Source organism: Lytechinus variegatus, chromosome 12, assembly GCF_018143015.1.
Source record: "Lytechinus variegatus isolate NC3 chromosome 12, Lvar_3.0, whole genome shotgun sequence".
In the NCBI taxonomy this organism is placed as follows: domain Eukaryota; kingdom Metazoa; phylum Echinodermata; class Echinoidea; order Temnopleuroida; family Toxopneustidae; genus Lytechinus; species Lytechinus variegatus.
In genome coordinates, this window is record NC_054751.1 from 2,965,251 (window position 1) to 2,986,690 (window position 21,440).

General features: G+C 37.3%; 2 protein-coding genes across 2 annotated transcripts in view; one reads left to right on the plus strand and one right to left on the minus strand.

The window, feature by feature from the left end:
- LOC121425530 (peroxisome proliferator-activated receptor alpha-like) overlaps nucleotides 1-8,876 on the minus strand; it is a 60,101-nt gene extending 51,225 nt beyond the window's left edge. Inside the window, exon 1 of the mRNA XM_041621608.1 lies at nucleotides 8,813-8,876. The gene's annotated coding sequence lies outside the window, so the exon portion shown is untranslated. The remainder of the gene's footprint in view (nucleotides 1-8,812) is intronic.
- Nucleotides 8,877-16,687: 7,811 nt separating this feature from the next.
- LOC121425458 (retinol dehydrogenase 8-like) lies at nucleotides 16,688-20,465 on the plus strand. Its single transcript, XM_041621518.1, has 5 exons — nucleotides 16,688-17,101; nucleotides 17,698-17,877; nucleotides 18,433-18,526; nucleotides 19,287-19,551; nucleotides 20,129-20,465. Exons 1-5 carry the CDS (start codon nucleotides 16,837-16,839, stop codon nucleotides 20,246-20,248), a joined length of 924 nt encoding a protein of 307 aa, XP_041477452.1. The 5' UTR covers nucleotides 16,688-16,836; the 3' UTR covers nucleotides 20,249-20,465.
- The last annotated feature ends 975 nt before the right edge of the window (nucleotides 20,466-21,440 follow it).

Consider the following 21,440-nt stretch of genomic DNA (forward strand, 5'->3'; position numbering starts at 1 on the left):
ATTCTTTTGATTTTCAAATTTGCTTTCATAACCTTTACCTAATTATAAAGCATGGGGGGTCAGAGAGGTTACCCATTTCGATATTTCAAGTTTGAATTTAAATCAAGTGGAATGCCTCTGGCCGTCTCACCTGCATCACGCGATTCAACATAGTAGCAGTGCTGACTTTGAAAACTACTATAACTCACACATGATGTTCAACGATACTTGGTTATTCTTATTTCCACGTTTTATGAATTAGACCAATACACTTACAGAGATAGGATGGTAATTCAACAAATACCCCCAATGCGGCCAAAGTTCATTGATCTCACATGACCTTTGACCTTGATCATGTGACCTGAAACTTGCACAGGATATTCAGTGATACTTGATTACTCTTATGTCCAAGTTTCAAAAGACAGATCAATAAACTTGAAAAGTTATGATGGTAATTCGACAGATACCCCCATAATGGCCAAAGTTCATTGACCTTTGACCCTGGTCATGTGACCTCAAATGCGCACAGGATGTTCAGTGATACTTGATTACTCTTATGTCCAAAGTTTATGAACTAGACCAACATACTTTCAAAGTTACGATGGTAATTCAACAGATACCCCCAATTCGGCCAAAGTTCATTGACCCTAAATGACCTTTGACCTTGATCAATGGTCATGTGATGTGAAACTCATGCAGGATGTTTAGTGATACTTTATTAACCTTATGTCCAAGTTTAATGAACTAGGTCCATATATTTTTTAAGTTATGATGACATTTCAAAAAAAACCCCAGGTTAAGATTTTGATGTTAATTCCCCCAGTCAGACTGCAGGTCCCAAGAAAGTGGCTTCTTTCATCCAAGTGATATTCATGACTTGAGTTGTTTTGCATATTTAATGAGCTTGATGCGGACCAAAACACCTCTTTTCATTCGGTCATTGCTGCTCTAATTGTGTATCGAATTTCATGAATTTGGTACCATCGTAAAGAAGAAGAATCATTCTTTCAGGTCATGTGTTTGGATTTATTCAAAAGATTTTGTAATATAGGTTAAAATTTTGATCTAAAATATGCTACAAAATAAATATTTTCACCTGACAAAAGCTGCTATTTTCACACTTTATTTATGTTTGAGCCCAAATGATTTTTATATCATGATAAAGCTGAATATGTATGCTTTGAAATGATATAGGTTTCAAAATAAGAATTGGTTTAAACGGGTCAAGATCACACTTTTCATTTACCAAGTACATAAAGCAGTTTGAAAACAAGAATACTGCACTCTGATTGGTCAAAGAGACCACCCAGTGGCAAATTCCAACGGTTCCAGTGCCTGAGTTCGTGGGAAGGTCACACTTCCTATGTGGTAATCTCCTCAAATACCCCGCGCCTGTTGTTCTGTGAACCTTATCCAGCCAATCAGGACTCTGGATTTCATGCAAGTACAAAATTTCAGAAATCTCGTCTTGTACCTTGGTGGGAAAAGTGTGATCTTGTTCCGATTAAAAGGTGCCGCATATCAAGAGTGGCATTGTGAGAAAGTACATAAGTTCAGCTTTATGGTGATATAGATATAATTGAGGCTCAAAATAAAAAGTTTTGCACAATTTGCAAAAGAAAACAGAGGAAGACAATTCAGTTTTGAGGCACACTTTCAGGCCAGAAATTTACTTATTTAACAAAATATTGTATACAAAATAAATGACCAATATGAAAGAGTAACTTTTACTCTATCTGATGGTGCAATAATATTTCATTTAACTTGAGGTTAAAACAGGTAAATTCTTAGAGAAAGAAAATCTCACGAATCACGAGATTTTGCAAGAAGGAGGAGGATTCAGCCACAAGATGATTTGGATGAATCTGGCCTTTTTACTTATTAGCATAGGGACCTGAGGTCTGACTGCCTCCAACATGGGCTACATGTAAGTTCATTGACCCTAAATGACCTTTGACCTTGGTCATGTAACATGAAACTCTAATGGGATGTTCAGTAATACTTGATTAACCTTATGGCCAAGTTTCATGAACTAGGTCCATATACCGGTACCGGTACTTTCTAAGTTATGATGTCATTTCAAAAACTTAAAGGAAACCAAAACCCAGGAAGAGAAGCAATCTTATTGGAAAGAGTAAAAAAGTTTCATCAAAATCGGTTATGAAATAAGAAAGTTATGGACGATTAAAAAGTCTTGTTGTACTTTCTATGTGGATCCTCCAATTGGCAAATGTGCTTCAAAATGGCTGATTTTGTGGACAACTCTCCATTTGTTTTGTACACAAATTTTCAGATTTTCCTCATTATCTTTCAAATTGCATATTGCCTCCTTCTGAGCACAACATATGTCATGGGAAAATATAATCCACACTATATATGTCAAGGTCAGGAGGTGATAGTGTAAAATATGTACAATAAAGGGGGAAATCTGAAAAAATGTGTACAAAACAAATGGAAAATTGTCCACAAAATCAGCCATTTTGAAGCACGTTTGCCAATTTGAGGATCCCCATAGAAAGTACAATAAGACTTTTTAAACGTCCATAACTTGCTTATTTCATAACCGGATTTGATGAAACTTTTTTTAAATTGTTCCTCTCATTTTACTCTTTCCAATAAGATTGCTTCTCTTCTTGGGTTTTGGTTTCCTTTAACCTTAGGTTAAGATTTGATGTTGACGCCGCTGCCGCCGTCGGAAAAGCGGCGCCTAGTCTCACTCTCTCTGCTATGCAGGTGAGACAAAATTGGATAAAGGGTGGAGAAAAAATGAGAAAAATGGGAGAAAAATAAGGGAAAACATATTTCAAAATATACATTGTTTGGACAGGCCCACCCATGGTTTCAAATCGTCTCGTGTGTGAAGTATTCATATGCACCGCGAATATTTCACACCTTTTTAGCTCAAATTAACTATGACTTTACATCATAGCTACGGATTCTAATTGTGCTATGACACTTACCAAACCATATGGATAGTTTGTTGACTTCTCTTTGCTGTTTTTTAAATAAAATAAAAGCATTTTTTCGTGATCTTCACGTAAATGCCTCTGGATCAGCGTGGATATCAATTTTTGCCTAAAGAGGGCGCGCGATATTATTCACAAGCCGGTAGGCACTTAAGAACCAAGTTTGAAAGGATACTCGTAAAATTATGTCACTCTCGCCGATGAATATTCATTAGATCGTGGTCGTGCGTGTTCAATACACACTGAGTGCATGCATGCAGAGTTTGTATTGAACACGCACGACCACGATCTAATGAATATTCATCGCGAGAGTGACGTAATTTTACGAGTGTCCTTTCAAACTTGGTTCTTAAGTGCCTACCGTTTGTTTACGGTATACCGTACCTTTGTTTACGGTTTTGCAAGCTAGCTGCATTCTAGGCGATCAGCATTATTTTCTTGCTCGTTCAATCCACTTTCATCATCATCTTGTCAAAAGATGGCGTACTTTACCAATAAGTATATACATAAGATGCAACCTGTTGATTTTTGGTACAATTTCCTATTATGCGCTGACGACTTGAATCGAGAATGTTCGATAGGAAAAATTGCTTTTCGATTGTTGTTTGCATACTTTCCACCGCAGTATCAAGGATAACTAAGGACGGATTGAACGGTTGACATTTGGAGGTAAGCGATAAAAACAGTTTTATAAATAATTCCTTTTTAGAATGAAGTTAAAATATGAATGTTAAATTGCAAGAGTCATAGTGGAGAAATATTGAAAGGACTTTGGCGTGTTTCATTCCCTCACATTCGTGTGATGAATGAAAACGTCAAAGTCCACTATGAAATCACATGTGTTGTGCGAGGTTAGTATTACTAACCTGGCATGTTGTGTGAGTGGGACAGGCCCACCCATGGGTTCATATCGTCTCGCGAGTGAAGGATTATCAGTCATACGCACGCGACACACCACTACACTTCGAAAATACAGTGGGCTTTTGCCCACATAAAATATTATGTATAAATAAATATTCCACATCCTGCTATGACACTTACCGAATCATTTAGATCCTTCCGTGACTTCTCCTTGAAGTTTCTTTCTAAAAATATGTATATTTTCTTGATCTTTAGTGAAGATTTTACGGAGATAGAAATCAGTCAGCGTTGATATCAATTTTCTCCTGAAGAGGGCGCGCGATTTATATTCATATCAAAGACACGACAAGGGAAAGAATAGGCACCTACACTATTTTACACGCATATCGACGCAAGGCATTACGCAAAGTCCGTGAAGTGTCCAATCTTTTCATTGTATAGACTTTGGTATACGGCCGTATACGTATTATTGACGTTCGTTGTTGTTGTTCGCTTGGGTTTTAAGGCGCGTGTCATTCAGATATGAATATTTACGCCTATTCGTCAAAGCTTGTACTGCTGGTTTCTTTCCAGGCACGTATATTTTCATTTTTTTTTATCAGTCATCTTTTTAAATTAATGCAAATGAGTGTTATCATCACCAATAATAATCATTAATTATGTTTTTTGAAGGCATTTCATTAATTGGTGCCCATAATTAGTAAATTAATCATGAGGATTGCGCATTCAAAGAATTTAGATACAGTTATAAAATTACCGAGGAGCTGAATCAAGGTTGTGAAATTATTAGCGCCACCAACGGGCTTCCTTGTATTTCCGTGGAAGAGACAAGCGAAGTCACTTTCGAGGCCGAGGTAAGCAAAATGTGCTTTTTTTATCGGATTATTATTTTATTATTATTTTTATATTCAACAAACTCTTGCTACTTACCGGCAAGAGCCCCGGTGCGTAGCGAGAAGGAGCTTCGGCAAATATTACTTCAGCAATGAAGCGATGTTTGCCGACTACTTCGAAATCCAGGGTGAAACACGGTCTATTGTACGAGGTTAGTACATACTAACCTCGTACAATGTGTGAGTGGGACAGGCCTAGATAATACCCCAGAGAAGTTAAAATTACATCAATTTTTTTTTGTCGTCTTGCCAGGCGAGATGACCTGAAATTAAATGTGAGCACCCATACAAAGCATCATGCCCCCCCCTCCTTTTAGGGTTAATAAGCCAAAATCTCCTTTCTGTACTTTAATTATCTACATGTAGATTCACTACATAAAGAATAACGAGAAAAGTCGATGGGGCTGTCGTAGACCAAAAGCTTCGGTCTCTGTTATGTTGGTTGTTCAGCTGAACTTCGTTGGCTTCACTCACCAAATACATAGACCGAAGTTAAACCGTCGTTTGTACGGGGGCTCAATGGCCACGGCTAATTTCTTGTTTTTCTCCTCAATACCGTGATATTTTACACAACAGTGCATTTATATGCACCTTTAGGTGATAATGTTTAAGTGATGACAGTTTCTTACCCTAAATTCCCGCTTTGAAACTGGCATTCAGAGGATTGTCTCTAAAAGTTGACACTTGCGACTCGGAGAGTGGGCAGCCATCTTGGTAATGAATTATTCATGAAAAGTGGCCGGCGAAAGTTAGACTCCGCCCCATGACCTTTACGTCACACATATACCACGTATACAGTGCCAGGGCGAGCAAACGTTGAAAAGGAAAAGAAAATTAATATTCATAAGCCTGACGTAAAAGAGATGATCTGATTGGCTAACGGTTTCGATAAGCAGTTGACCCGGAAGTTCATCCCACCTCATATGTTTGTGTACATTATCGACTTCGGAGGAACGAGTGAATTGGGAGCTACACGACAGCCGAGGAAAGTCACTGTTTTTGTTCCTTTTCAATTGAATTTTCACCACTTAAATGCCAATCAAAGCCTAGAGGAAATAACAAGCTGCATTTTGGTAAGCTTCTTTTTATATATTGTAGGTATGTGACAAAAAAAATGAAAATCCTCAAATCTCAATGAATTTGGTATCATTTGAAAGCCCTTAAAAAGACCTTTCAATTGATACCAAGAACTCAAATTTTCATCAAGAAATTATAAAGTTATTCCAGTTTAAGTCGCGCATATTTATCCAAATTTGTGGTCATTGTCTTAATGTAAAGTCAATGGAGTGCATAACCGATTTTTGTGACCATTTTGTGACCATTTTGAACCCAAGTCTTCAACGGGCTCTAACTTCTTTGTTTTTGAGCCCTTTGAAGTAATTTAGGTATCAATAGAAAGGTGAAAGAAAACTCAATTGATGTGTAATCATTTCACTTGGTAATTTTTCTTCTAATTATGTGTAAAATAATTTCTTTTAATTCTAATTGATTATGCAAATTACAATTACGCGCCTCTTTTTTTTGCCAAATAAAGGTGATAATGAGAGATAATTTGTATATAATTTAGTTGGCATCAAAACAGCATCATGTAGATAATTTCCTAAATGAATTTGTTTAAAGTATTGTTTTTGTAATTTCTAATGTATTTCTTTGTTTTTCTGATATAAATTACAATTAGCTCTTTTTCAACTTTAGTATTGTGTGCATGTATGTATGGGGTCGTTTTTTTTTAAAATGAAAAATATCATTCCTTTTGTACATGTACTTTGTATGGTATAAAAATACAAGTGTGCTTTTCTGATGTATTTGATTGTTTCACCAATTCTTTATGTATTTTATTGTTTCAACAATTTGTTTATAGATGGATAATGTAGCTTTCATTTTGGAGACCGTGGGCATTTGATTACAATTTTTTTTAGGAAGGATGAGCAGCAGAGTCTGAGGGTGTAAAGACGTAGCATTGCATGTAATTCAAGTATCAAGAAGGAAACATAAAAATTAAGCTTTAATATATGCATTTCTTAGATATGTATTTCTTAGATATGTATGATTACAACAAAGGCCATGTTCGAGCACTCCTTTTTTAATGAAAAATAAGTTCATATTCTAGCGTGAAATCACTGCACATAAGCTCTGAACAGCAACAAAAACAGGCATCAAAGCTCCAACACTCAAAACAAGAGAACAAAAGTGACACAAAAACTTATACAAATCCCATCCCCATTTCAACTTATGAACACAACCTCCCCCCCCCCCCCCTGCACCCTTCTTGAAAAAAAAAATAATTATAATAAAATAGAAAAAAAATGAATAACATAGAAAAAAAAATAGACAATAGAGCCATGTGGAAGTGAAATATTTCCTCTGAGAGTGAAAAATTAAACAATAAATTTTTTGCATTTTAATCATGGGCGGAAATTGGCCCCAAAGGTAGGGGGACGCTGGCATCGGCGGCGAAAGCCAACAATTTTAGGGGGGACCACCAAATTATTTTGATAATGAAAAAAATACACCAAAGGTTATCAACCAAAAATTATAGGGGGACGCAGAAAACTAAATTTGACAAGCAAAAAAAAAAAAAAGAAAAGAAAAAAAAAAGGTTATCAAAAAAAAAAAATTGAGGTGGGGGGGGAATCGTCCCCCACCTCAAATTCAGGGCGGGGGGTACACTTCCCCCAGCTTTCGCCGCCTATGGATGCTGGCAACTCTGACAAGTTAAAAAAAAAAAGTTTAGGCCTATCCCCAAACTGTTGTAAGGTCATTTTAACCCCAAAAAGTTTGACCAAAAAAGAAAAAAAGAAAGAAAAAAAAATGTATTATTGTTACATGTCCCCCTATTATTTTGGGTAGGGGGACGTGTCTCCCCTGTATTTCCACCCATGAATTTAATTTTAGAAAAGTCAACATTGATATTCCACTGTCAAAAGCAAATCCAGTTTCCAAATGAAATGATAATCAACCACCTAGACTCTTGACTTGAGTCACATAACCTTGGGATGATAAAATCTTTCTGTGACAAATGTATGTATTAAAATCAATATCAGAATAATTATCTACGGTATAATGACAGAGATTTCCCAAAAAAGGCACAACATAATCATCAAGTAAGCAATTTACGATCTAGTTCAATCCAGCATGAACGACTCACTATCGACCGCTCCCATCACCCTGCCAACCGCAGGCGCATCGGGCAGCTTGACTGCCGAGAGACCGGCTGTGACAAGGGTAGCATCGCCCTGCCAACCGCAGGCGCATCGGGCAGCTCGACTGCCGAGAGACCGGCTGTGACAAGGGTAGCTGGCATCTCTTATATCTGGACTGCGCAACGTCAGAATCGCGTAAGTTTGGATTTTTTGATAATTCAAATATATTTCCAGTCAAATTGTATACCTAATCGGATTCTTGTTTTACTTACCATAAAAAATTTTCGAACATTTACGCGTCCAAAAATTTGATGAACTTTCAAGCTCCGATATCCACAATTTACAGGCGAGTATCCACATTGAAACTTATATGTAGAGAAAGAGCACATCTTCAGCTGTCTGTTAAAAGGCACGAGATTGCACCTACTATGTGCGCATGCGCATTAAACCCCATTTTCAATGAGCCGCCCAGACAGAGGCGATGCCACTCGCAGCAAAACCCTTGCGAAAACCGTGCCACCAAAACCAGTGCTCGGGATGCCCCGTATTCGCACATAGCTATATATTGTTATTCATTTAAGAAAATATTCGATGAGCCCCGCCGGGGGATTTTGCGTTGTACCTCCCCTAATGGCGGGGACACCTCCCCTAATGGCGGGGACACGCTAGCGAGCCGTCTGTCGACGAGAAATTAAAAAATGTTAAAGAACTCCTCGAAACAGACGGCTGCCAGCTGTCTAGGGCTGTCGCTGCGTTGGCACGATGTAATTCTCACAAGTAAAACATAAATTGAAGCGCGTGGGACCAAAGTCTATGGACTCGCCAATCTCTACTCATTTATCTCAATTTCGCTCATTATACTACATCCTCAACCACATTCTATTGATTGAAAATGATTTGACGACAAATAATTTGTATCTTTATGTTCTATTTATATTCAATTTTAATCAAAAAAATGAAAATGACTCACCGAATAAAAAACGAAGCCGAATTGTTGTAGTGTGTCTTCAAGATGTCTAATCAAAAAGGAAAATAGATATGGAGTGATGATGAAGTGATAATGGGTATATACTATAGGGTCCAAGACAGGCGCGCCGGAACGCTTTCAGTTTTGGGGGGGCAAAATCCCGAAGGGGGCACAATATTTTTGACAGCGTGAGAGGGCGTGGGACCCCCCCCCCCCACGTTAAGGACTTTGTGTAAAAATGGAGTTTTAAAGTTACGTTTCTAAGAGAATTCAAAAATAAATTTCTTGAGAATTAAACATAGAAATCACTTCGAAAGACTATACTCAGAGTTTATGAGAACCTATGAAGTCTACGCCCAAAACGATCGCTTAATTCGGAATGTGGTTTTCGTGTCTGATCAATTAAATTACGTAATACGCTTATATTGACTCAAAATACCAGAAATTACATATTTCATGCAATATCCTTTCAGAAATATTTATTTATGTACATTTACATACACGGACGACGCGAGAGAGCACAATTATCATAAGTTTCAAGGAGTGTATTAAGCAGAAGAAGCGTAACAACAGAAACAAAATACATTCTAATTAATGTCTTTTTAAATTTAAAATGTCATACTGTTCTGACGTGGGAGACGACGATAAGCGCTTAAATCCCCATTCTATTTAAATCATTTCTGACCTCAGCATTGTAGAGAGTCCCTGATTATCCATGCATAGGCAAAACGTTTCATATTTTGTAACTGGAGGAAGAAGAAATATGACCTGCTTAATTATTGTCTAACAATTTAAAACTTTCCTGAAAATTTAAAACATTACTCGATTTATGTGTTTCCTTTGGCATGTTTTGTATGGCTGGGAAGCACTTTTGGATGACCCCTTCAAAATCTTCTTTTTTCTTTACATATTTTCTGGGGGAAATGTGACCATAACTAGGAAATGATGAATATCAAATTCCAGGAAATATTTATTTGTAAATAATCATGAACTAACAAACTACGGCAGTTCATAATGTACATTATGTAACATTATTTAGAAGAAAACAATTACATTCCAACTGCGGATGTGGTTGACGGTACACCATGTGGAGTTTTCGAAAAAAAAGTGGATAGAGGAAGAAGTGAAATTGATAGGAGGAAGTAGACAGTTGATAGTCGAGTAATTTTTTGTTCAAACGAGCGTAGTCCTGATAAAGACATTACACCAGAAAAGGTTGAAGAAGAGGCTTGATTAGTTGATAGATGAGTACTCCTGCTCTGCACTCCATTCGCCGACTCAAGCTAGCATCTTCTCATTTATCCAATAAGCAACTACTCAATCCTCTATAACTCTTTAAACTTTTCGGTTTTACAGCTATTTTCAGATTCCATATGTTGCTCGAGTAACTAGCGTTCACGCACGTTGGTGATATCGGGTCCGGGGAGCGTTTCATGAAAGGACTTGTAGGACGTTTTATCCGACAAGTCCTGTTTTATCCGACAGTTACTATGGTAACAATGCTTCTCAACAAATCAGAATACAGGAAAGTTGTCAGATCTTACAACTTGTCGGACGAAAATATTGATGAAACACCACCCCGGTCTGAGCGTTTCTGGGCGACCGCGCATTTGTTAGCCGACACAGCCAGCATGCAATTTTTTAAGTCTGAAATGTATTCATTAATAGGCCCCCATTCCACAGAACGGAGACCATTGAAAGACCACTGAAAGACTTAAAATTGGATAGGTCTTACAGCGGTTTTCAAGATCAATGAAATTTGTCATCTCTGCGGAATGGCTCAGAAAGACCCCTCAAAGAACTTTGAAAGACTAATGGATATTTCTTGTCGTACTGGTCTTAGACTAGTCCTCTCGAGATCTTTCAATGGTCTTTATGTGATCTTTTATGCAATAAGTGATCATTCAGAATTCTTTCCATGGACTTTGCCTGGTCTTTCAATCGTCTTTCAATGATCTCTCAATAATCTCTCATGAGTCTTACAGTGATCTCCGCAAAAATCTTGAGAGACTGCCGAAAGATCAATGAAAGACTATGAAGACCTTGGAAAGTTCATCGAAAGGCCGCTGACAGACTGCTGAAAGACCACTGAAAGACAATTTTCCTGTAAGACCGTTGTAAGACTGTTTTGAACCGTTTCAAAAAGTTTTGGAGCCCATGAAGACCACGAAGACCACTGAAAGATTGGTCAGGACTCGTGTAAGACCTCAAAGACCATTGTAGGTTCATTGAGAGACCTCTGAAAGATCAACCAAAATTCATGGTCTTTCAAAGGTCTTCCAGCGGTCTTGTTCTCTGTGGAATGGGGGTTTAAAAGGTTAAACGTTATCACACTGTAATAAGATGGAAAAGGGGCTTATCAAAGGTATGTTTCACAGAGGGACATGTTCGTCAAAAGACCCAAGGCTTACAAAGATGTGTAATTGCCCCGTCAGGGGCAAAAATTTTTCATTTTTGACAAAGGAAATGACAATTCTTAGGCAGAAAAGTGCCTTCATCGTTTACTTTTGTCCTTAAATAATATCATTTTTCTACTTTTAGGGGGGCACATTGGGGGGGGGCAAAATCTCGTTTTGCCCCCCCAAATTTTCTTTGGGGGGGCAAGTGCCCCCCTGCCTCCCCGCTTCCGGCGCCCTTGATTGTGTAAAATTTGGAGTTGGGAGAAATTAATGGCCAAACTCATATTTCCAAACTTTTTGCTCGTTTTGAAGCTTTTTAATTTAGAATTCATCCAACACTTTTGAATCTTGCTCTTTTCATGATGGCATGATCATAACAAGCATGGTATCATTGTAAAGAGAATTAAATGATCTTTTAAATGCTGTCAAATATGCATTGTGTAACATTTGGAGTTGGGAGAAATTAATGGCCAAACTCAGATTTCCAAACTTTTTGAGTGGTTTATATGTGAGGAAATATAGATCACTGGTCATTTATCATTCAGCTGGCATGTCAATGAGCACTTGCAGCGCACTCGGAATGAACTCGTACGAAACTCGCTGTAACTAGGGCTGCTCGATCTAAAGTCGCGCTAATCTCGTGGGCACCTCCACTTGACTCGTAAAACGATCGCAATGCGTGTATCTCGCTCTTGAAAACTCGGAACGCACTCGCGTATAAACTCAGATGTGGCGAGTTATTACGAGTTTTAAAGGTCGAATAATGTTTGACAGTGCATTACAAGAAAACTAACAATTTCATTCTTTATTAACTGTTCGTTCTGAAGATTAGGATGGAGGGCGGATGGAGGATGGGAACACAAAAATATTCGTTGCATGGGATCACTGAACTAGTGGTATAGTTCGGTTGATGAGATGGAGGTTTGGACCTAAATGGTATCTTAAATTGGATATTAAAGAGCGCCATCGGTATAGCCAAATATGTAAACATGATAGAACCAGCGGATTAGCTAGGATTTATTCAGCGGGGGGGGGGGGCTTGAACTCTTAGACGATTTTATACAACCCCCAAGAATGTTCTGTAATCTGATTGGTCCAAATCACATGATATTCAGCGAATTGCACATATGCATCCAAAATGCACTATCCTGCACTCTGACGTTAGATGATAGTGCGACGCGAGTTCTAGAATTATCTAATTTCATATTATGAGTTCAAAATGAATACGTGGGGCTATACCATCATGAGCTTGCTCACTGCGCATAGGACAAGTACAAAACTGTTTAACTTTCAGGTCGTGTAAAATCGAGAAATTGGCTCACGCTTTGCATTGCCTGTTGAGTAAGATAATAATGTGCTCATGCAAGAGATGAAGAGGATCGCAATATTAAATTAATGAGCATTTTTATCTTCTTCATCAGTAACAAAAAACAGTCCCTTTTCTGGTAAATATGTTAAAAATTTTAGCGCGCGCTTCGCGCTCGCATTTATCATGATAAAGCTGAGTTGTAGTTCAGTCTTTGCTAAGGCTGCCCCCTCAAAACCGACGACAAAAATTCAGCTTTAGCAGCCGATCGAGGGGAATGTAGATGAAAATATCCCCCCACAGCGAAAGCTGGATCAGCCCTGTACTGTATAAGAATATGGAAAAGATAAAATTTTCATGATATCATTGAGCCGTAAATAAAAAAAATACAAATGGTACGGGGGAGTAAGGGGTTAAGCAAGGGAATTTAACAAAGCCATACACCACAATCAAACATGACAGTTATATGTACCACAAACTGACAAATAAAGCAAAAATATCGTTGTCATGGTTGTGACGTTTTTACATTAGAATTGCGTGCGTGACGAAGCTTTTCACTACTTATTACAGGACGTGAGAGGGGATGCGTCCCTGGTTAAAGATAACGAGTGCTGGGACATTCCTGCAAATCTATGTACATAGTTAAAAGTTTAAGATATTCTGAAAAAGTGGGATTTTTTTGGTGTGTGTAGGCCCAGGCCCTTTTTTTTTACCCCATCCTGTTTATATACACAATGGTTGCAGGAGCCCGCCATTTTATTTGGTTGGCAAATTTTGTTATTCTTATGTTTTATTCATTTTTATTTTTTGGATTGGGAGGATCTTTTTGATTGGGAGGTACCATCACCAATCCTCCCTTTCGTTCTGAAAAAAAACTTGAGCCGCTATCAGGGTGGTGTTAATAAAACGCATTCTTGCAGCGCTACGTTTCTCTACCGAAATTTCGAGTACCGCTTGAACATGTTGAAGATGTTCAGTCTGGCCGCTTAGCAACAGTGCATGGTCGCATGCCATCCACATTGTCATAAGTTTCTTTTTAGTCTGCCTCGTGAGTTTTAAGATTAAAAAAACATAAGTGCAAGGCAATGACTTGAAAGATTTGAAATATTGCGAAGTTTATTTAAGGAAAAGGTTGTTTTGACATGCAGGGAAAGAGCAGCTGACAACATGTTTGCCATTACAAAAATCTAATATAACGCCGATTCGAGTCATTTGGAAACTATTTAAAGGACAAGTCCACCCCAACAAAAAGTTGATTTGAATAAAAAGAGAAAAGTCCAACATGCATAATACTGAAAATTTGATAAAAATCGGATGTAAAATAAGTAAGTTATGACATTTTAAGGTTTCGCTTAATTTCACAAAACAGTTATATGCACACCCTGTCTGGTATGCAAATGAGTAGACTATGACGTCATCCACTCACTATTTATTTTGTATTTTATGACATAAAGTATGTATATTCTAATTTTTCCTCATTGTCAAGTGAAACGATTAATCCCCTCCCCCTGAACATGTGCATTTAGCTTTGTTTAATACTATATGGTTCAGTCGAGTTGGTCCTTATTGTCAAATCTTAAAAAAATTAAATATTGTATAATACAAACAATAAAACACAAAAGAAATAGTGGATGATGGACATCATCGACTGAGTCGTATTGTGAAAAATAAGCAAAACTTTAAAAATGTCATAACTTTCTTATTTTACATCCGATTTTGATGAAATTGTCAGCAATACGCTAGTTGGTATTTCTCTATTTATTCAAGTCTGCATTTTTCTGGGGTGGACTTATAGGCGGCGGAAGAGGGGGGGGGGGGGGGGGGACAGGTCCAAAAAAAAAATTTGAGTTGGAGGGGACGGTCCCCCCAAAAAAATTTTACTTGTTTTCTGCGCCCCCCCCCCTAAATTCTGGTGGACCCCCTTAAAATGTATCTTGTCCCCCCTAAAAATTAAGTTGATGACCTTTTTTTTTGCTTGTCAAAGTTTTTTTACATACGTCCATCACAAAATTTCAGGTAGACCCCCCTATTTTTTTTGGCTGCCGCCGCCAATGGGTGGACTTGACCTTGAAGAATAATTCGTCAGATAAAATCGCATATAATGTTAAAATTCGGCAATGTAAGGACTCCTTTGCGCAATTCATTACTTTTATTATCCGTTACCTTTTGTTTTCTGTGTTTTCCTCTGAAGAAGCTATTCAGTCGAAAAACTACACATGAAATATGTTTACACTATAAAATATGATAAGAAGTAGCTTATCTAATCATAATTCTTTAGTATTCATGACTCAATCACAGAACTTAAAAGAAAGTAAGTATACGAATGCGATTTTTTATTCCAATCGGGAGTATTCTTCCCCAAAGTTAACAATAATAGCATTTATGAGGCGCTGATTATGTAGTAATAAATAATAGTTGGATTTATAGTTTAAGCGCTTTTTGCCAAAGCGCTGCTATTATTAACCCGGCTTTAGCTCGAGCTACCATCACCGGCGCTCATGTGCATGCAAGGAATTACTCCTGCCGGGTACCCATTCACCTCACCTGGGTCGAGTGCAGCACAGTGGGATAAATTTCTGGCTGACTGAAGGAAAATACGCCATGGATACTACACTGATACTAAAATGATGTGCTAATTTAGCACTTACAGTGCTTGTATAGTGACTGCACTACGAGTGCTGATTTTCTAGTTTGAATTTGAATCAAGTTTGAATCGAGTTGCGATTGATTGAAACTCTTTCTGCAACGAGCCCAGAACCTACTGTAGATAGTATGTCCTTCATCAGGCAGGGTGTAACTGTATCCTTTCTGGTAATCGTAGGCCAGGGTTTTGAGCAAGTTGCTCGCTTATTTTGTAGTCTTTAGACTAGGGCCTATTATAGAAATTCTGGTTCACAGGCCTGTTTAATTTTTTTCCATTTCATATCAAGAATTATGTTTTAATCTCATGTTCTAAAGATGGGTATACCCTATACCCGACGGAGGAAAGTCGTGAAAATGGCGACAACTGGTTGCGTGACCGTCATGTGATCCAGATTCCAAATACGTAGGCCTACACTGTATTTTTTACTGTAAATAAATAATCAGCAAATGTGGATACTATAGGCACTGATTCTCAGTCTGCCAACACTTCGCATATACTTGCACAACCTACTATTATACGTCTATAAGCCGCATATTAGTTATTTCAACATTAAGGTACAAAGTACAGGCATTGACCTGGGAAGCGGGGTGTTGGGGGTGCTGAAGCGGCCAAGTTTCAATAGGCAGCACCCCTTGGAATTCTGGTTGGTGTGTCACCTTAGAGAAATGTTTGGAAAATTACCAACATATTGTGTTTGGCTCTTTGGCTTATCAAAGACCTCCATTTTGTAGTGAAACCATACATAGGCCGATCCAGGGGGCCTTAAACTCCCTATTGGCGGAGCAAAAAAAGGGGGGCATTAAAAAAACAAAAGGAAGAGAAAAGAGAGGAGAATATAAGGGGATGAAGAAGAGTGAATGAAGTAAGGTGAGGGGAAGACTTTAAAAATACAATAAAAAATCTTTCATGTCACTATACATGATAAATAAAGTCTTCTTTGGCATTATTGGTTTAGGAAACCAAATGACCCATTTTTTCATGATTTACAAAACATGAATAGAGTGACCCGTTTGTTTAGGTCTAAAACTTTTTTTCCCCCTCTTACGCTTCGCGCTCGCATTGTTTAGTTATATGTCTATCCTGCCCATGATTAGGAAATATGCTTAGAATTTCTATTTTTTAGGTTGGAATGTCAAAAGTTTTCAGCTCGCGCTTCGCGCTCGTTTTATTTGATTATTGAATATGTATTGCTTTATGGCCGACTACAAACAGTCCCCACCAAGTCCCTTTTCGATTAGTTATCTTACACATTTTTTTCAGGATCGCAAACATTGCTCAGAATTTTCGATTTTCAAGACAAGATACATGAAATTTCCAAAAATAATCAGCTCGCGCTTCGCTCGCACTAATTTAATATGGCTATTACTATGTTTTATAAAAATAAAGCAACGAAGTGACGGTTAAGAAACAAACAGAAACCATCTTTGAGTGTACGATCAGGGAAAATATGGGTGAATCCCCCCCCCCCCCTTATTGGCGAAAGCTGGATCCGCCCCTGTATTTAGGCCTACTTCATCACCCACAGCCAAAAATCGTTCCCAGGGCCCTGAGTACAGGGTACAAAATAGACTTAGACTTAGGAATTTTGATCATCTTCCACATTTTATTGATCGCGAAATCAGGCGAGACTTGTAGTTGTTTATGTTGTTCGATAGCACATATAGGCTGGATCAGAAAGATGCCAGAGATTGTTTTTATCAGCGGATGTTCATCGGGCATTGGGTTGTCCACGGCCCAACTCTTAGCCCATGATCCACAGAAACGCTTTATAGTGTATGCTACGATCTTGAAGCCATTGGAACAAGAAGAGCAGTTCAGGTTGCAGGTAGGAGACGCCCTCAACGATACACTGTTTCCGCTACAAATGGATATCACCAAGGAAGCTATGATAGTTGACGCTATTGGCACGGTGATGAAGAATCATGGACGAATAGACATAATAAGTATGTGAAGAAAATATTTGAGAGATAATGAAGGAGAATATTTATCTAAATATATTCGTGGTTATGTCTGCAAAGTCTAATAGCAGGTCTGATCCATGGTATAAGAGACATTGCGACAACTTTAATGATATTAATAGTAGTAGTAGTAGTAGTAGTAGTAGTAGTAGTAGTAGTAGTAGTAGTAGTAGTAGTAGTAGTAGTAGAAGAAGAAGACGAAGAAGAAGAAGAAGAAGAAGAAGTAGTAGTAGTAGTATTAGTTGTTGTAGTATTGGTAGTAGTAGCATGACTATTATTATTATAATATTATTATGATGATTATGATTATCATTATTATCCTTCTTCTTCTTCTTTTTCTTCTTCTTATTATTATTATCCTTATTACACTATTACTATTATATCATTATTATTAGCATTATTATTATCATTATTTTTATCCTTATTCTTCTTCTTATTCTTCTTATCATTATCATTATTATTATCATCATTATCATTATTACTAGTATATTATTATCCTTATTCTTTTTCTTATTATTATCATTATTATATACCATTATCATCATTACATTATATTATTCACTTTTACTTGTTGTCCTTAGTCAATATTGCAGGAGTCAATCTATACAACGTTACGGAGGCGATAAGTCTTGACGTCATGAAGAAAGTTTTTGATATCAATTTCTTCGGTATGGTACGGGTGACACAGGAAGTACTTCCTGTGATGAAGCGTCAAAGGTCAGGTCGAATCATCAACATGGGAAGCATTCAAGGATTGGGAGGTAAGACATCAGAGGTCTAAATATGCAAAACATGTAAACGGTAAATCTACTGTTTTATTCTTTTATTCGTTAATATATTCTGTGAATGGCTGAAACAAGGCACTTCAATAGTTTTCAGAAATTGGCCTATGCTCTGTCAAAACAGAGTTTTAAATTGATGTTTTGACCGATGGGGCAAAGTTGACTTCTTTTTATTCAATGAAATCTACAGATATTATAGCTATACACATTAATATTTTTTCACTTATAAATGATACGGTTGATCGTCTCGAGATTCTGCCCCTGGAATCATAAATAGTGCTCCAACTAATTTCCGAAATTGGAGGCTTTTCCTTGATGATATCTTCATTTCCGACTTCGTATATTATCTCATATTTAAAAAGCAAAGCACAAAGGACGATTTTATTTTTTCTTTGTATGTGGCATCATTAAATAAATACAGTAAAATGTTCAGATTTTAAGATATCCCTTCTCCCCACTGGAAGAACTTATGGTTAACGTATTGAAAATTGATTTATCACAAATATAATGTCCTTCTTTTTGTGGCATTTACAGCTTTTCCTTACTTTGGTCTTTATGGTGCAACTAAACAAGCCATTGTGGGATTTAGTCAGGAGATAGCTATAATTGGAAGGTTCTTCAATATTAGGTAAAAATATATTTTTTCAAGGCACATGAAGCACTTTTTGAAGTATTGTAATCATGAACACGATACGTATCTCACTAATCAAATATTGCGAGCGTAAAGCTCGAGCTGAAAACTTTTTATATTCAGACCTGAAGAGGGGCATTCTAAAGCTTGTTTGTAGGAATTCATTTAGACCATACTATTTCACTAACCAAATAATGCGAGCGCGAAGCGCAAGTTGAACATTTTTTATATACAGACGAGAAACAGGGTTAATTCTAAGGACTGTTTTTAGGAATTCATGAAGAGCAGACATATCTCACCAATCCGCTATAGCAAACCTAAGCACGGACTGAAAATGTCGTATACTCAGACCTTGAAAGGGGGCAATCACGTCAGTCATGAAAAAAGCATATGTCATAATGTCACTACATGAAAATAATGAAAGCTCGAAGTGCGAAGAGATATATTTGGTGTATTGACTTGAAAAGGGATGTTTTAATATACCATATAATCCCCTTGAACAGGATTATTTATCTAATTAAAAAGACAATGTGAGCACCAGGAATGATAAAAAATGAATCCCATATAATATATTATATGTAATATATATGATATAACGTAAAATAATATACAATCATTTCTTATTCTTACCCAAATACGTTTCTCTTCTTTCTTCCTTTTTTCTCCCTTTCCCCTGTTTTTTGCCAGCCAAGGAGGGGGGGGGGGAGGGCGTGCCCCCCGTAGTTACGCCCTCATATCAGTCTTATTTTGTTTACAGTGTAAGCGTTATTGAACCTGGTGCGGTCAACACGGCCATTAACGAGAACATGATCGCCCAGGGTCTAGGAGGACAAGCCGAAATACAAAGAAACAAGAATACAACTAACATCGACCTCACATTGTCAAAGTGCTTCGAAAACGCAGACATCTACCACCCCGGTATCATCGGTTTACCTATTCTCCAAAAACCTGCAGATATTGCTCAACTAACCCTCAAAGTTGCAACGGCAGACAAGCCTCATTTCCGTTACCAGTCATCGGAGGTAAAACCTTAATTAGTTTAAAAACAAAACAAAATCACAATGAACAACAAATTCAAGATCGTGCAGCACTGATTGTTGAATAAAAGGGGGAAATGTGTACACTTGCTGACAATCGTACAGACATTGACTATCAAGCACTAACTGTTAAAAAAATATGTCGTCCTTTGAGGTGTATTCACAGAATATAAATATTATTTAAAATATCTGAACTTATTTGCACTTATAAGGTTCGGGCTTCAATGGGTCGTGACACTCGTGTGGTCCAGTGGATAGAGAGTTGGACTCATAATCGCAAGGTTGTGAGTTCGAATCCCAACTCTGCCAATGTCTCCACTTTGATAAAAAGGCCCGAGAGTAATATCTGTCGTCTTTAATCACTAATTAACCTAGACGTAAAAAGTTTCCTAGGTAATTGGTTATATACCTGCTTGGCGTTTACCAGCAAAATGCTGTCCAGTCGAGTTCCTACGAGAGTGAGTCCATAAACAGAATACATATAAATTTCCATGTAATTTTTCCTACTGCCACCATTATTTTAAAGCTCGAATGACCATTTTTCTTTCTACTATACTACTAGGTCTGTCAAGCTTACGCAGCGATGATCTACAAGGACGTGACGGGCGATTCGCATATCGATTACCAGGTCGCCGAACTTGAGTCGTTTAGGAGGAAACTAGCAGAAAAGGAAGCAAAATGATAAGTCATTCCCAAGGTCAATCGATGAGCATTAATCCAGGGCAATTTCTTTTTTTCTTCGTATTTTCTGTTTACATAATGTTCTTAAACCGTCTGTGAAATAACGACGCGGGAGATTAGATATATGCTAATTGTGTTGTTCTTTTATAAAACCGTTTGTTTAAGGTCAAGTCCACATCAGAAAAATGTTGATTTGAATCAATAGACAAAAATCAGACAAGCACAATGCTGAAAATTTTATCAAAATCGGATGTAAAATAAGAAAGTTATGACATTTCAAAGTTTCGCTTATTTTTAACAAAATAGTTATATGAACGAGCCAGTTACATCCAAATGAGAGAGTCGATGATGTCACTCACTCACTATTTCTTTTGTTTTTATTGTTTGAATTATACAATATTTCATTTTTTACGAATTTGACGATAAGGACCTCCTTGTCTGAAACACAAAATGTTAAAATAAAGGAATTCCACGTGTTCAGGGAGGAATGAAACTTCATTTCACATGACAATGACGAGAAAATCAAAATATTTCATATTTCATATAATGAAATACAAAAGAAATAGTGAGTGAGTGATGTCATCAGTTCCCTCATTTGCATACTGACCGAGATGTGCATATAACTGTTTTGTGAAATGAGGTGAAACTTTACAATGTCATAACTTTCTTAATTTATATCCGATTTTGATGATATTTTCAGTGTTATGCTTGTTGAACTTTTTTTTTTATTCAAATCAAGAATTTGTTGGGGTGGACTTGTCCTTTAAAGACTTGCTGTGGCTTGATCGACTTCTAATCAAACGACCCCATGAACATGATGAACAATATTACGTATCATATCTTACTCTGTTTGTCTGTAGCATAGAGATTTCTATACTAATAACTCGTAATATATCGCTATGGTCTGTGGGATGTCGAGCTATTATTCTTGTAATTTGTAAGTTTGTTAAGACTATAGTGGAAGCCTCCCATAAACAAATTAATCAATTAAAATAATTAAATATGCAATTTACAGCGCTTTGTAACCTCTGGAAAAAGCGCTATATAAATCCAATTATTATTATTATTAAATATATCATTGGAAAGCTTTGAAGAAACGGAACACAACAATGCAAGTTTTATGCATTTTCACGAAATGCTTACCGGCTTCATTGCGTTTCCCCATAATCTGAATTATATGACGCCATCCTATG

Coding starts and splice junctions, on each gene's coding strand:
- LOC121425458 (XM_041621518.1), top strand. CDS start 16,837: ATGCCAGAGATTGTTTTTATCAGCGGATGTTCATCGGGCATTGGGTTG. Junction 17,878..18,432: donor AAGCATTCAAGGATTGGGAG/GTAAGACATCAG, acceptor TGGCATTTACAG/CTTTTCCTTACTTTGGTCTT. Junction 19,552..20,128: donor TCCGTTACCAGTCATCGGAG/GTAAAACCTTAA, acceptor CTATACTACTAG/GTCTGTCAAGCTTACGCAGC.